We start from the raw sequence: 14,542 nt of genomic DNA, 5'->3' as shown, positions 1-14,542 counted from the left end.
CCTGAAAAAAAACCACATGTTCTATGGAGAATGAGGAGCTGCTGCCAGTCAGTGTAAACAATATTGAGCTAGATGGACCAATGGTCCGACTCAATGTAAAGCAGCTTCCTATGTTCCTCTTCTGTTTATCCCTGTCCCCTTCCCTTTTTTTAAAACATAATTTCTCTTTATTTTTAGATAATAAGCTCATGGGGATAAGGATGTATCCTCTCATTTATTGTAAAGTGCTATGCACATATAGATGGGATAGACAGACCAACAAACAAATAACACATTCATGTCAACACAGGCGCAGGCAATCTGAAGAAAGATGCGACCACTGTGATTCACAAATTTTTGTTCAGTGAAAAATATTTATATTAGCTGTAAGAACAAGCAATCATCGTTCTGAAGTTTGGCTTCAGCAACCTCCACCCTAATCTCAAGAATCATTCACCTCTGGAGAAATAACATGGGTAATTTTAAACCTTTTTTTAAAAAAAGATGCACAGAGATTTATTTTATTTTGCAGAGAATAAGTCTGCACTGACCTGCTTAAAATGTGCTTTACTGGAGGAAGTGGCCACTACCCTTTGCTGGTCAGTGGCTAAAACTGTCTCCCAGGGTTGTTTGCCAGACCAACCTTGTCCATCTAAACTGTATTCCTTGGCACTCAGAGGAGGTCAGACCTCCTTTCTGCGGCCAACTGCCTCCTAACTGTCAGGACAGAGCCCTGGTGCTTGGTTAAACGGAGGAAGAGATGACCTTATTCTCTGTTTAGGCCTAAAAATGGTTGATTGAGTTTATGAGATGCTGGATCATCTTACCAAAAAACTGGTTGGAAAATCAGGTGAGGGAGCATTCCTCTGTTTGACAGTCTAGCAGGAGTGTCTTGTGTTATGTTGGAGCAGATTTAGTACAGGTATCATCCCCAAGTTTGAACTCACAGGAGCAACATGTTTGAGCTGGTAGATTACAACATCACTGCTAATTAATGAAAGATGATTTATTTTACTGGTAGCATTGTTTCTATTTTCATGTTTACAATTTTTTGCACTGACAGCTTATTATGTTTAACATGTGCATTTTGGGCACCTACATTTTAAAAAAAACAACCCCTGCACCCTCCATGGCAACCATGACTAGCAGTGCTTATAAACTGTGCATCCCAGATTATGGAGTTAGCTACAGCAAGCATGAGCTATTGTTCATATGCTATGTGGCATCTGAAAGTGCAGATGTGGGGGCATCATTTAAGGCTGCAAACCTATACCTGCTTATCTGGAAGTAAGCCCTACTGAACTGAGTAGGACTTCATCAAGCATATGCACTGCAAGTATGCAAACATTGTTCTGAAACAGTGTAAAACCTGGCCATTAGCTGCACATACAACACATAGTCCAGGACCCTGAGAAAAAGGAACACTGCTAGCAAGTAGTAGATAGCAAATTCAAAAGGAGAAACCGGAGACTAGACAATCATTTGTTTTGATTCTTTTTTTGGTAGGTGCATATGGGTGCTTCTTTAACATTTGTTCCATACAAAACTGTTACTTTATTATTCTTTGTCGACTGAAGTTCCTGCACTCTTGACAAGTTCATAAACAGACCCATCAACTTCTTCAAGATCAAATAACTGGACACCAGCTAAGTTTACTTTAAAATTATTCCATTCCACCCACATGCCCCTGCCACCCACTCACTCACATAATCCCGGCTGGAGCCCCCACACCATCACAACCTGGTCCTCTTTCACACTCCCCCAGCCTTTACAGTTCTAAATAGTCTATGCATTTAAACTATTTCCCTGCACCCTCCCTCTTTTTTGTTACAGCTGTTTTTATTTACATCTCCATGAATCTTTGACCCAGGGCAATGAGCCATCCCTCTGTAGTCTTTTTATTCCCCATCAAATATTTTGCAGCAGGACTTTCAGCCAACAAACAATGACTGTTCCAGCATCAGCCACAGTAAGCTCCTTCAGGGGCTCTCAGGAAGGATGAACTAATCCCAATTTTCCATGGCGTTTGGTTACTTCCGACTTGTGGTTTTTTGAAAATGCACGTCAAATTCAGAAGTATGCACCAAGCCCTTCCAATGAGATCATCATAACTAGCTCTCCCATATGTATTTATCACTAGAGACATGCAGCCATATCTAGCTATTATGAATCACGGTCAAAATCAGTGTTCATTGCCTTGTAGTTTCTGTGGCCCCTTTCCTCCAACAGCATACATTTCATCACTTGTTTCTCGGTACTCTGTTTTTCCTTCAAACAAACTGGCTTTTGCTTCCCTTACAATCATTATCTTAATGACTCACAGTATTTTAAGACTGAACTTTCTCTGTCAGCTGTCAGAATGTTCATGAGCATTCTATGACATCACAGCAGCTCAGCCAAATACTGTGAAGAGGGGCTTATAGCAGTTTTTATCTATATAAGAGTTTAAGGGTATGTGCCTGAAATGAATCCTTAAACTCTACTATAAAACTGGGATGCTGTGGGATTAGGAGGCATCACTAAAAGAAGTGAATCTTGTGGTAAAAACACAGTCGTGTTTAGAAGGAATGGGCTGGCAAGGGGAAAATGCAAGTTAAGTAAATATATGTGAGACAAGCAACTACTTTCAGAAAGGAACAGCCATTAAACACGTCGCCACAAGCTGTCATCTGCTTCTCTTCCACTTAAGGTTCTTCTTCCAGCAACGAAATGAGGAAGGAATACTGGGCAGCTTGCCATTCCACCCATGGCACCCCAGGAGGAGATGCTGAAGGAACTTTTCTACACCTTAGTAGGCCAGACGGAATCTCAGAGCTACAAACACCTCAAGGACTGGAGCTACACACAGCTCTAAAACATTGCTTATGAACATTTATCCTTCAAGCTCTTGCCACACTGTGGTGAGGGTCCTATGCTTAATTTTCTCCTCGGTACCTTTTAGCATACAACTAAAAGTCTTGAAGATAGAGGTTATATAATAATAATAATAATAATAATAATAATAATAATAATAATAATAATATCACTTTTCACATAAGTATCAAGGCAGTTTACAATAATACAATAAAACCCACTAAAAATATGTTTAAAACAATCCCCCCCAAAACAACTAAAGGTAGGTTTAAAAACAATACAAATAAACACCCAAGGCAGGGGCCTAAAATAAATAAATTCCCCACCCCCACCCACCCCGGTAATCCAGCTGGAACAGTTTGTTGACTCAAAAATGTTTTCATTTGTTTCCAGAAAGTACAAAGAGCAGGTGCTTTTCATATCTCAATCGGGATGCTGTTCCACAAAACAGGGGCAGCCATACTGAGAGCCCTGATCCGAGCTGCTTGTGGGACAGGCTTCTGATACTTTAGGTTCTTCAAGGACAGCCTCTCCTGATCTATTGAGTATATATAAGAGGTGAGATAGTCTCTCAAGTAGTCTGATCCCGAGCCCTATAGGGCCTCATATGATAGTAAGAAAACCTTGAACTTGGCCTAGTAGGAGATTGGTAGCCAGTGCAGAACCCACAGATAAGGAGTTGATATGCTGGTGGTTGTATCCCCCCACTCCAAACTGCCTAGTTGCTGCATTCTATAATAGCTGCAGCATCCAGACCAAGCTCAAGGGTAGTCACACATATAGTGGATTGCAGTAAGCCAACCATGAGGTTACCAGTGCATGGCCACCTGTGGTCAAGCTATCCAGATCCTTGGTATCGGATCCTGTGTGCATTTTCTATTTAGCCAATGCTTATAGGCAGGGGGATAGGCAAGGGGAAGGAGAGCCATCATTTGGAGGAGGGAGCTCATACTTTACTGGCAGAATGCACAGCTTATGCAGCTGCATGCATAAGGTCCCAATTCCAGTCCATTGCATCTTTCCAGTTAAAACTGGCCCCTTGTGACAGCTGATCTCGGCCGAGTTGGTAGCTATCCATTTACGGTGATAACACTGAAGAACACAGATGGGAACATAAGAAGCTGCCTTATGCCATATCAGAATATTAGTGCAGTTAGCTCAGTATTGTCAACACTGACTGGAAGTGCTCTCCAGGGTTTCAGGCAAGGGCCGTTTTTAGCCTTACCTGGAGAAGCAAGGGACTGAACCTGGGAATGTATCAGAGGGCCCAGTGGACTGAATTAGCTGGATAAATTAGCTCCTTCTCCCCCTCCACACACACAGTGGAGGAAGCTACATGACATCATGCACTGAGACTTCTGGACCCCACCATACTTAGCATCTTAAGTATTTGGACTCTGATGTTTTAAATTGCTCACCACTGGTGCCAAGACTGCAAAATCCTTTTCTCTGGATTCCAAAACTAGCCATGGATCCCCCCTTTCAAAAAAAAAGAAAAAGTGGCAAGGACTCCCATTCTGAACTCTTAAAGACAATTTGGGGACATGAGCAGAATGCTCTTAACACCAGAAAGATGTTTAAAAGCTTTAAAAGATATGGCTTTAAAAGAAGATTAAACAAATTCACGGACAATAAGGCTGTCAGTGGCTACTAGCTATGATGGCTATGCTCTGCCTTCACGGTCAAAGCCAGTTTGCTTCCAAATACCAGCTGCTAGAAACTGCAGGAGGGGAGAGTGCTCTTGTGGTCAAGTCCTGGTTGTGAGTCTCCCATGGGCATCTGGTTGGCCACTGTGAAAACAGGATGCTGGACTACATGGGCCACTGGCTTGATCCAGCAGGCTCCTTTTATGTTCTTAAGGCAGGTACAGGTATCCTGCAGCCTTCGAGCTCACTGAAAATACCTCATATACATGAAAGTGGTTGAGCCTCCAGAACTGAGTAGGATATAACATCCACTCATCCGTTGATGAGCAGGGATGAAATCCTGCTTTATTGGCTTCAGGAACCTGGGTGCACAGCTAATGCTGTCACCAGCGAGGTCAGCTGATGGGCAGGTGGGCGTGATTTGGGGAAAATTGCCTTGTGGACCAAATGGGTCCACAAGATTGGACCCATCTTCAAGACTGGGTCTTGGCCAAGATTGGCTTGAGGGCCAGAGGTTCCCTGCCCCTGGTCTATCAGATTGATCAAAGGTTCCCAAACTGTGCCCCACAGGCCACCAGTGGTCCGCAAGCTTCATTCAGGTGGTCCGTGGTTTCTCTGTGAAGAACAGCAGGAGCAGCAGCTGTCAATGGCAGGTGCAGTGCTTTAAATATCCAGATTGATTTTTAATTGTATTTTTATTGGTTCTTTATTTCTTATATTTTCTTATAAATATTATTATTTATTATTGTATTTTCATATTGTATTATATGGCATTCAAATTGTAATATAATAAAATACAATATAAGAAATAAAAGAACCAATTAAAATACAATTAAAAATCATACAGTATCTAGCACAGCACAGTACAATTGTTACAACAGGCAGAAAAATCATTAAGTGGTCTGCCAGGACTCTCAGCAATTTTCAAGTGGTCTCTGGGGGAAAGAGTTGGGAACCATTGGGATTGACTCCATCTCCAGTGAAATCATGCCTAAGGCTTGCCAGCTTTCCTCAATTTATATTTCCCCCCTGTTCTTTGAAGTCATTGGTAGTGATGAGCACCAGATACAGATAATGTTCATAGTATAAGAAAATCTGTTCCTGGTGAGATTCCCAGACACATTTTACAGACAGAGCTTTTAAAGGTTTGTCTGTTTTGTTTTTTTGTGGTGGAGGTGGAGGGAAGGAAGGCAGGGTACCTTAAAACCCCCAGATTACATCATTGAAAAAGGATTTCTTTTAAGAATCTACAAAGGATTGAATTTCCTTAATGGTATCCTCTTCCTCTTCATTATATTAAGTCATGTGGTATCTATGCAGAATGGGACTCCAAACTGTATGCTTATGGAGGATCATTGCTCTTTTCAACATGGGGGGACGGGACCTGTGGCCCTCCAGATGTTGTTGAACTGTAACTCCCGTCATTTCTGACCGTTGGCCATGCTGGCTAGGGATGATGCGAGTTGGAGTCCAACAGCATCTGAGAAGGGCCAAATGTCCCCCATCTCTGCTCAAATAGCAAAAGGAAGTGGTTGAGTACTTTATTAGTTTGGAAGCGAAATGGACCTACCCAAAATATGCTAACAGTTGCTACATACTTGAGGGGACTCCCTAGGTAAGCAGTGGAATAGAAGCTTGTAAATTAAAAGAAAATAATTTTAACACCCTAGCTTGACAAGGACTGCTTCTAAGGGCATATAGATAAGAATTTTTTAGTGTAATTCTGGATAAAGGAATGGATCTTATTGAGGAATAAAAGACTATTGGATTTGGAGGGCCACAATCTGAAGTGGGGATGGCATGGATATCTATGGTATGACAAAGTAAAAGTAAACGTAGACTTTAACAATCATTTTATAAGACGTTCTCTGTTGAAAATATGGAATAGATACAAACCAAGGTTTTATTCGAAAATACCATTATGTGTCTCAAGTCAAGAAGCGTTTTATAGAAGAGAAATGTCTGGAAAAGAGAAATGGTTAACTTATCAAGAACTATTAGAAAATGTACATGGAGAATACACAATGAAAGAGAGAGAACAATTGATAAAGGAAGGATATAGTTTTCATTGGTTTGCCTATTTACAATTGTTAGAAAGATATAAAATGGACAAGAAAATGTATGGGTTTGAAATAAGTAAATCTGATTTTGAAATAGGTTTGTATACAAATGATGAAAACATAATTGCAAAAATGTATAAACTTTTATTGAAAATGGATATGGAGGAAGAACAAGTAAAAGAGTGCATGGTAAAGTGGGCAAAAAATTTTGGTCATAACATACAAATGGATCAATGGGAAAATATGTGGAAAAAAGGCTTGAAATTTACATTATGTTATAATCTTAAAGAAAATTTTTATAAAATGATGTACCGTTGGTACATGACTCCAGAAAAGCTGTCAAAAATGTATAGTAATGTCTCTAATGTTTGTTGGAAATGTAAACAACAAGAAGGATCTTTTTATCATATGTGGTGGTCATGTAAAAAGGCGAAATTATTCTGGGCACAGATAGGTAGGAAGATGCAAAAAATTTTAAAGATAAATATTCAGTCAAAACCAGAATTTTTTTTACTGGGTTTTATGGATAAACAAATAGAAAAGAAATATGGAAGAATATTATTATATATGATTACGGCAGCAAGATTATTATATGCACAAAAGTGGAAAATGGAATCAATACCAACAATGGAAGAATGGTTATTGAAATTAATGGACTTAGTAGAAATGGACAAATTGACGTGTTTACTTAGAGAAAAATCGACAGATACATTCCTTAAGGATTGGAAGCCTCTCTTAGACTTTTTGTCGAAAGATCAAAATAAAATGATGATACTGGGATTTGATGATTAATTAAGACAGCTTATGGAGAAAAGGGATTCTGTATGTACATATTAAGGGACAGGTTTGATGTATATTATATACTTATAGCTGATCTGTGACAAATCGGAAGTCAACCATTTTATTTTTATTTTTTGTTGTAGTATTGTTATGTTTTTTCTTACTTTGTTTTGTTTGTTTTTTGGAAAAATTTGAATAAAAACTATATAAAAAAAAAAAAAGAATTTTTTAGTGTAATTCATCTCATTGTCTGGAAAAGAAACTTTAGGTTTCACATTGAGGCTCTATCTGCATTATACATTTAAAGCATTATACATTTAAAGCTGCAGATGTGCTCTGTCTGTGTGTAATATCATATCTGACCTCATTTACGCCATACATTTATTTCATTATTATTCCACTAAACAGGAATGGCTTCCCCCAAAGAATCTGGGAACTGTAGTTTGTAAAGGGTGCTGAGCGTTGTTAGGAGACCCCTATTCCCTTCACAAAACTACAGTTCCCAGACTGGTTTAACAATGAAGCCCTCTTCCCAAGGAACTCTAGGAATTGTAGCTCTTTTTCCATGAAAAAGGAAAATATGTATATGGGTGCATGCTCTTTCTCTTTCAGTCTGTTGGGGGGGTGGGAAGAGTATGTGATCTGGAGAAGTGGGGGAGAGAAGTGACCTGGAGGTGGTACCCATGGCACTCTCTCAAAATTCCAAATGTGCTCACAGACTCCAAAATGTTGATGACCCCATAGAAACAGATGGGGTGAATGGGTCAGAGTGTTGGACTAGGACCTGGGAGACTAGGGTTCAAATCCCTACTCAGCTGTGAAGCTCATGGGATGATCTTGGGCCAGCCATTGTCTCTCAGCCTAACCAACCTCCCAGAGTTGTTGGGAGGATAAAATGGAGGAGGAGGAGACCCATGTACATCACCTTGAGCTCCTTGGATATAAAGGCAATAATAATATTGGGATGATGGTGATATCTTCCTGTCACACTGATAGTTCTAAAAGAATCCGTCATTTTTAAAACATCTGATCTGGGATTACATCCCAACTGTTCTGCCAGTGAAGGAGAGAAAGTGCTTCACAATGACTTTATTGTCTTTTCCAGAGCGCAGAGCATGTTTGGTTGTTGCCTAGCAACTACCAAATACTTCTATCCACTTTAAGCTGCAGTATTATTGGGGTGGTGGGATCTGACATAGATGGATCCAGGCAAAAGAGCTTGGAGGGTGGCATGACCCTTCTTGTTGTACTCTCTACTCCACTACTGCCAAGCTCATAATGTAGAGGACGGCACTGGAATCCAATAGAGAGGTGGGCAAAGCCTGGAGCTGGCTCCGTTGTGCATCCATCAGCTTATTTTGCTTTGCCATATGAACCCCTGACATTTCTTACTGTCAGTCATTGGTGTGTGCGTGTGTGTCCTGAACAACTGGCCTCTATATTTCAGTGCCTTCTGGTGGAGAGTCATGAGAAGGTATGAAACACAACACTGTATATAGATCAGGAATAGGGAGCTAGATGTTGTTGGACTCCAACTCCCATCAGCTCCAGCCAGCATATTTAATTGTCAGAGACAATAGGAATTGTAGTCCAACAAAATCTGGAGAGCCACAAGTTCCCCATGCCTGGTATAAATCCATATCTTTTCCGTTCCCAAGCAAACCTTGCCTCCAGAATTTGATCCAATTGGTCAGCTATTGCAGGAAACCACATAAGAGGCCCACAGACATCTCAGAAGACTGAATTTACAAAAGTTCTTGTCTGGTGTGAAGATCTTCTGGTTTGACCTTTAGACCAAGTCTGATGAACACTCCTGCTTGGGGTTTCTACTCAGTCCAGGTTTCTGATATTCCTCCTTGACTCTCGGATGGTACCAACATGATCTGCCTCTGTCTGTGGCTGGCATGATACTTACTCCAGGTCAGTGCTTTTTTGTGTGACACTACTCACTAGTACACAGTACTGGCACCTCTTTTTTTGCTGCCCATGGCAGTCATTTTGTGCTGGCACCCATGGAACATTTATCAATATATGAGTACTGGCATTGCATTCCCCCCCCCCAAAATGCTCTAGATATTTCACAATGTGTTTTCCCCCTCCTGTGTCAAAGATCCAGACACGCTGTAACTCAAGCATCAATTTCGCATCAGAGGCCTAGTCTACACAGGTAACAGAATGGAGGTAGCAGAACAATCTGTATCACTTCAAACTGCAGGTGGAGATGCCATTTTTTATTTCTCTACCACATTAAAAACAGTAATAAAAAAAACCTCACAGCAAATTAAAAACAAGCGCTAATCCAGTCTGCTTCCTGTTATGCTAGTTTTCTATTTGCAAAGAGGGTATTTTGTTTTGTAAATGCAAGGGAGCATTCAAAAGTGTGATTTTGAATGTTCCCTTGCATTTATTTCATCTATGGTTGTTTATGGTTCTGAAAAAAATATTTTTTAAAATATCAACTGTTGTTGACTTAAAGTGTTAAGTTTTTAAAATTTTACATCTTGTGCTATTTTTATCTTTTGTTTTGATTAAAAGCTGCTTTGAATTGGCATTTGCTCAGAAAAAGCAGCTAAAATATTATTAAATAAATAAATAAAAATACAGATAAAATGATGAAACTGAGGTTATCATACTTTGGACACATCATGAGAAGACATGATTCACTAGAAAAGACAATAATGCTGGGAAAAACAGAAGGGAGTAGAAAAAGAGGAAGGCCAAGCAAGAGATGGGTTGATTCCACAAAGGAAGCCACAGACCTGAACTTACAAGATCTGAACAGGGTGGTTCATGACAGATGCTATTGGAGGTCGCTGATTCATAGGGTCGCCATAAGTCGTAATCGACTTGAAGGCACATAACAACAACAAAAGATAAAATAAAATAAATTGGAATCTGAAGAAATGCTGTTTGTTCTACCACATCAGGATTCTACCACCTCATTCTGCTGCTTGTGTAGACCAGGCTGGACTGTGTGTCATGTCACACAGGGCAACTAGTAGACGTATGCATGGACTTGTGTTTGTGCTTTCTGCCCCAAGCTGTAAAATGTAAATGGGACACTCCTGCATTCCCCCTAAAAGATGAAAGTGACATTTTCTCAGTATCCCCTTCAAACAAGAAACTTGTAACCATAACCATATTGTAGAGGAAAGGCCGAGATTGAGAGAAACTGGCTTGTCTGAGGCCATGCAGTGAGTTCATGGAAGGTGAGATCTGAAATTTGGGGCTCCTCCGCTCACAGTTCACCTCTTCACTACTAGTACTACCCCATCAACATCCATTCCTCCTGGCTGCATCTGAGGGAAGGATGAGACAGTGACAAGCCCTCCATTGGTTTGATCAGGAGAAACTGCCATCTAGCTCCTCCTCTCCCAGAACTGCTACCTGGCCATTGTATAAAGTTTGCCCCATAACAGTGTGGAAGACTGTATGAAAGTCTTTCAGTATGGAAGACTGTGACAGTATGAAAGACCTGATACTTGGGGTAACGCCCCCAGAATATGATTGAGAGCAGTTATGAAAATACCTATAATGAAATTTTATGTATTTATTTATTACATTTATATCCTGCCCTTCCTCCCAGTAGGATATGTGAATGTGCTTATTTTCCTCTTCCCTCCCCATTCTTTTTTCCTTTTTTATCATGTCTCTTAGACTGTAAGCTGCTATATAAAATGTGAACCAAGTTGAAAGAAAGGCGGCATATCAGTGCAGTACAGTAAATACATACATACAGCTCAGAACTTCGCTGGAGCTCAGTGGTAGGGCACCTGCTTTGTATGCAGGAGGGCCCAGGTTCAATCCCTGACATCTCTGGGAAGGACTCCTATCTGCAACCCTGGAAAACTGCTGCCGGTCAGTGTGGACAATACTGAGCTAGATGGAACAGTAGTCTGACTCGGTATAAGGCAACTTCCTATGCTCCTTCAATCCCTAATGTTACCACAATGTAACAATATTGCCTCTCTAGGATTGCAAGCATCACTGGAGCTTCCTGTGATATTCGATTAAATGTAAATGAAGCAAGACAGAATGCCATTCCTACAGCACTTTAGAAAAGGAAAGCATCTGGAACAATACCATTCGTGGTGTGCCTATTGAAAACACTTCACAAAGAGCAGTTGCCACTAGAGGAAAGGCAGTTTAATTATAGGAGCTAATCAAAGCAGGTGGTTTAAAGTCCTGAAGGGACTGTGAAACCAACTACAATGGGAAAAGGGGAGGGTGTGTGGAGAACTGGAGATCTCTTAGACACTTTGCCATTACTGAAGACATTAAAAAATGCAGTCAAATGTACCACAACTACAGAGGGCTTTGGATCAGCCTATATGCACTTTAAGTTGGCACTCCTGTGATCTGAGGTACACTGTTCTGTTACATTCGCTCACTAACAGCAGGAAAATAAAATGTCCTGAACAAACTGGTTGCACTGAAGTGTGTGAGTGAATGTTTTTGCTTATTTTAAAGCATCTCCCCATGTCGATTCTCTATTCCAAAGGGATACTCAATGACTAATGAGAGAAATAAGACATTATAATGATGCAATGAACTAAAACAAAAATACTAGCAAAGTCTGTTTAAAATTATCAGTATGCAATCATATGTTTGAACTTGCTATAGTATCTTAAAATATAGCACCAAGAAAGAAAGAAAGAAAGAAAGAAAGAAAGAAAGAAAGAAAGAAAGAAAGAAAGAAAGAAAGAAAGAAAGAAAGAAAGAAAGAAAGAAAGAAAGAAAGAAAGAAAGAAAGAACTTTAATTGGTGAGCACAGATGCAGCCAGGCAGACCTCCCTTGGGAGAACATTCTGTAACCTCGGCATCACCACAGAGAAGGCCCTGTCTTCACTCACCCTTTTTCAGATGGCGACACAGTGGAACAAACTACATATGACATTAATCATGTACTTTTCACTCAAGTGCAAGCTTTTTCTTTCACAGATTGCCAGCATGGGTATATGTATGTGCATGTGAGGGGGAAGACACATCAGAAGCAAAATATCTGGGACTGTCTATATGAGGGATGGGGAACGAGTGGCCCTCCTGATGTTGTTGGACTCCAACTCCCATCATCCCTGAGCATTGTCCGTGGTGGCTGAGGCTGATGGGAGTTGTAGTCCTGAACATCAGGAGGGCGGCAGATTGGGGAAGGCTTGCTTAAGCATAGTTAGACACAAGTATGTTCTTTTTCATGTGAGGCCAAACAAGCAGCACATCTTGTGACAGAGAGCAAGGCTCAATGGTATAGTCACTCCTCGACGGACTGTGAATTCAAATCTCATATTTTCCCTAGCTGATGGGGGGGGGAAGCTGTAATTGGGTTTTTTAAATAGTGTTAGAGCACATGCTTTGTTTGCACCAGACCCTGAGTGGTGTTACTGATTCATGCTCCATACCCAGGACTGATTGCAGGGAAAGTAAGTTTCTCTTTAAAGGGGGACAAGCTCTTCATGTGCTGTTCTACATGGTGGTTGAATACATACTCCATGGGACACCAGGTCTGCTGGCTAGGAGGGCTTCAGTCACTCACTTAAAACTAGAGCCCACCCTAGCTGGCAGATCGCCAACAGCCCCTGCAGATTTACTGGCTGGAAAAAGCTCTGTGTCAAGTGGCAGGAAAGAGTTGAATGTTCCCAACTTTTCATGACTGTTGCCAAGTCTGTCAAACCTGAGATTGTTTGGGAGGCTTATATCAATCCAGCTCTAAGGATTCTGTTTGCTGCCTTTGGACAGGAAGTTAGAGCTTCCCTGCTTCAGCCTCTCTCATCATCCTTTAGCTCTTATCCTTCTTTGTCCAGCCCTTTCTTACTTAATGGCCTGGTTCACACATCACGCTAAGCCAAACCATGACTTAGTGTAAACACATGAGTGTGAGGGCTCTCAAAGAGGAGATTGTGGCTGCTTTGCTTCTCCCCACTTGTTCTGGTGCTGCACTGTGCTAAGCTAAATCATGGTTTGGCTTAGCATGTTAGCTGCTTGAGACAAATCATGATCTGTAGCAAAAGCTTGTCCTATAGTTAACATGAGCCTGGGTTCAGATGATGCTTCGGTCAGTGCAGCAAAGGAGCAGAACAATCAGGGAGGGGCAGAGCAGCTGTAATCTCCCCTCCAGGATCCTGCATGATCATGCATTTGCACTAAGCTATGGTTTGGGTTATTGTGATGTGTGGCCCAGGCCAACAACTGCTGCCTTGCATAACTCCACTTTTCCCTTATTTGACCATGAACCATATTTTGTCTCTACAAGACCCTGGCAAAAGAAGCCCTGTTGACTCTATGAGGCTCTTGGCCTCCCAGGACTTCCATCTTTGGATTGTTCTTGCAGACTGAACTCTCAAAGAGCATCTCTATTTCTGTAATTTAAATGGGTATAATTGGTGTAGGATCTTCATTTCTGATGCAGATAATAAACACACACAAAAAGAATCACTCAGGCAAAAACAAAAAAAGTCTTCCCCCTACCTCCGGTCGTTCCTCCTCCTCCTGAACAATTTTTTGGTGTGTGCAATTTCGGCTTCATGTGGCAACGGGTGATAACCCTGGCATAAAAAGGAAGGGGAAAAACAAGACAGTCATTAATTCAAAAAGAGGAGCCAGTGACACTTAACATTTACAAGGGGCAGGATGTTGGAGCTCCCAGGTTCTTATGTCCTTGTAACAGACTCAAATGTTGGCTTGGATGAATCATCAATTTCAACTTCCTTTTGAGTTGCTGGCACAAAATAAACTTACTGTGACTTGAGAAGAAATCATACACTGTTTAAAACAATCAGCCTTATTGTTATGCAACTAACTGTTCAGATGAAATAGTTGTTGCACTAAAATATTTAATATCAGCACATGCCACAAATCTAAAGAGGATACTCTTTTGGAATTCATCCAAGGATATTATTTACACAGCGCCACCACTGTACTTCACCAAAAACACAGAGGACCCTGACCCAAGTAGCTTCAAATTAGTCCTCTGAATGCTTATCTTAGGACAGAACTCACCAAATGGGGGAACGTGGATCTTTGGGGTGGAGTTTCAGTGCCAAGCAAGAAAAGAGGAAAACAAAGCCTTAAGAAACAAGTAATTTAGATGCTATCTCATTCAGTGTTTGCTGTCATTGGGAAGCCACTTGACAATAACTTAGCCCAAACCATCAATAAGCACCAACTCTAAGAAGTCCCTTCATATACCTTCCCGGAGGGACCCGCAGCATTGCGTCTAGTTATACAAAG

General features: G+C 41.0%; 1 protein-coding gene across 6 annotated transcripts in view; it reads right to left on the bottom strand.

The window, feature by feature from the left end:
• Window positions 1–14,542, bottom strand: part of CTIF (cap binding complex dependent translation initiation factor) — a 234,979-nt gene that overhangs the window by 88,533 nt on the left and 131,904 nt on the right. For all 6 annotated transcript variants that reach the window (XM_061614213.1, XM_061614243.1, XM_061614252.1 and 3 more), the window contains one exon: window positions 13,781–13,857. In XM_061614213.1, the coding sequence (XP_061470197.1) occupies window positions 13,781–13,857 (77 nt within the window). The remainder of the gene's footprint in view (window positions 1–13,780; window positions 13,858–14,542) is intronic.

This window comes from Rhineura floridana, chromosome 1 (assembly GCF_030035675.1).
Source record: "Rhineura floridana isolate rRhiFlo1 chromosome 1, rRhiFlo1.hap2, whole genome shotgun sequence".
NCBI classification, from domain to species: domain Eukaryota; kingdom Metazoa; phylum Chordata; class Lepidosauria; order Squamata; family Rhineuridae; genus Rhineura; species Rhineura floridana.
This window is presented reverse-complemented; position numbering and strand designations above follow the sequence as displayed.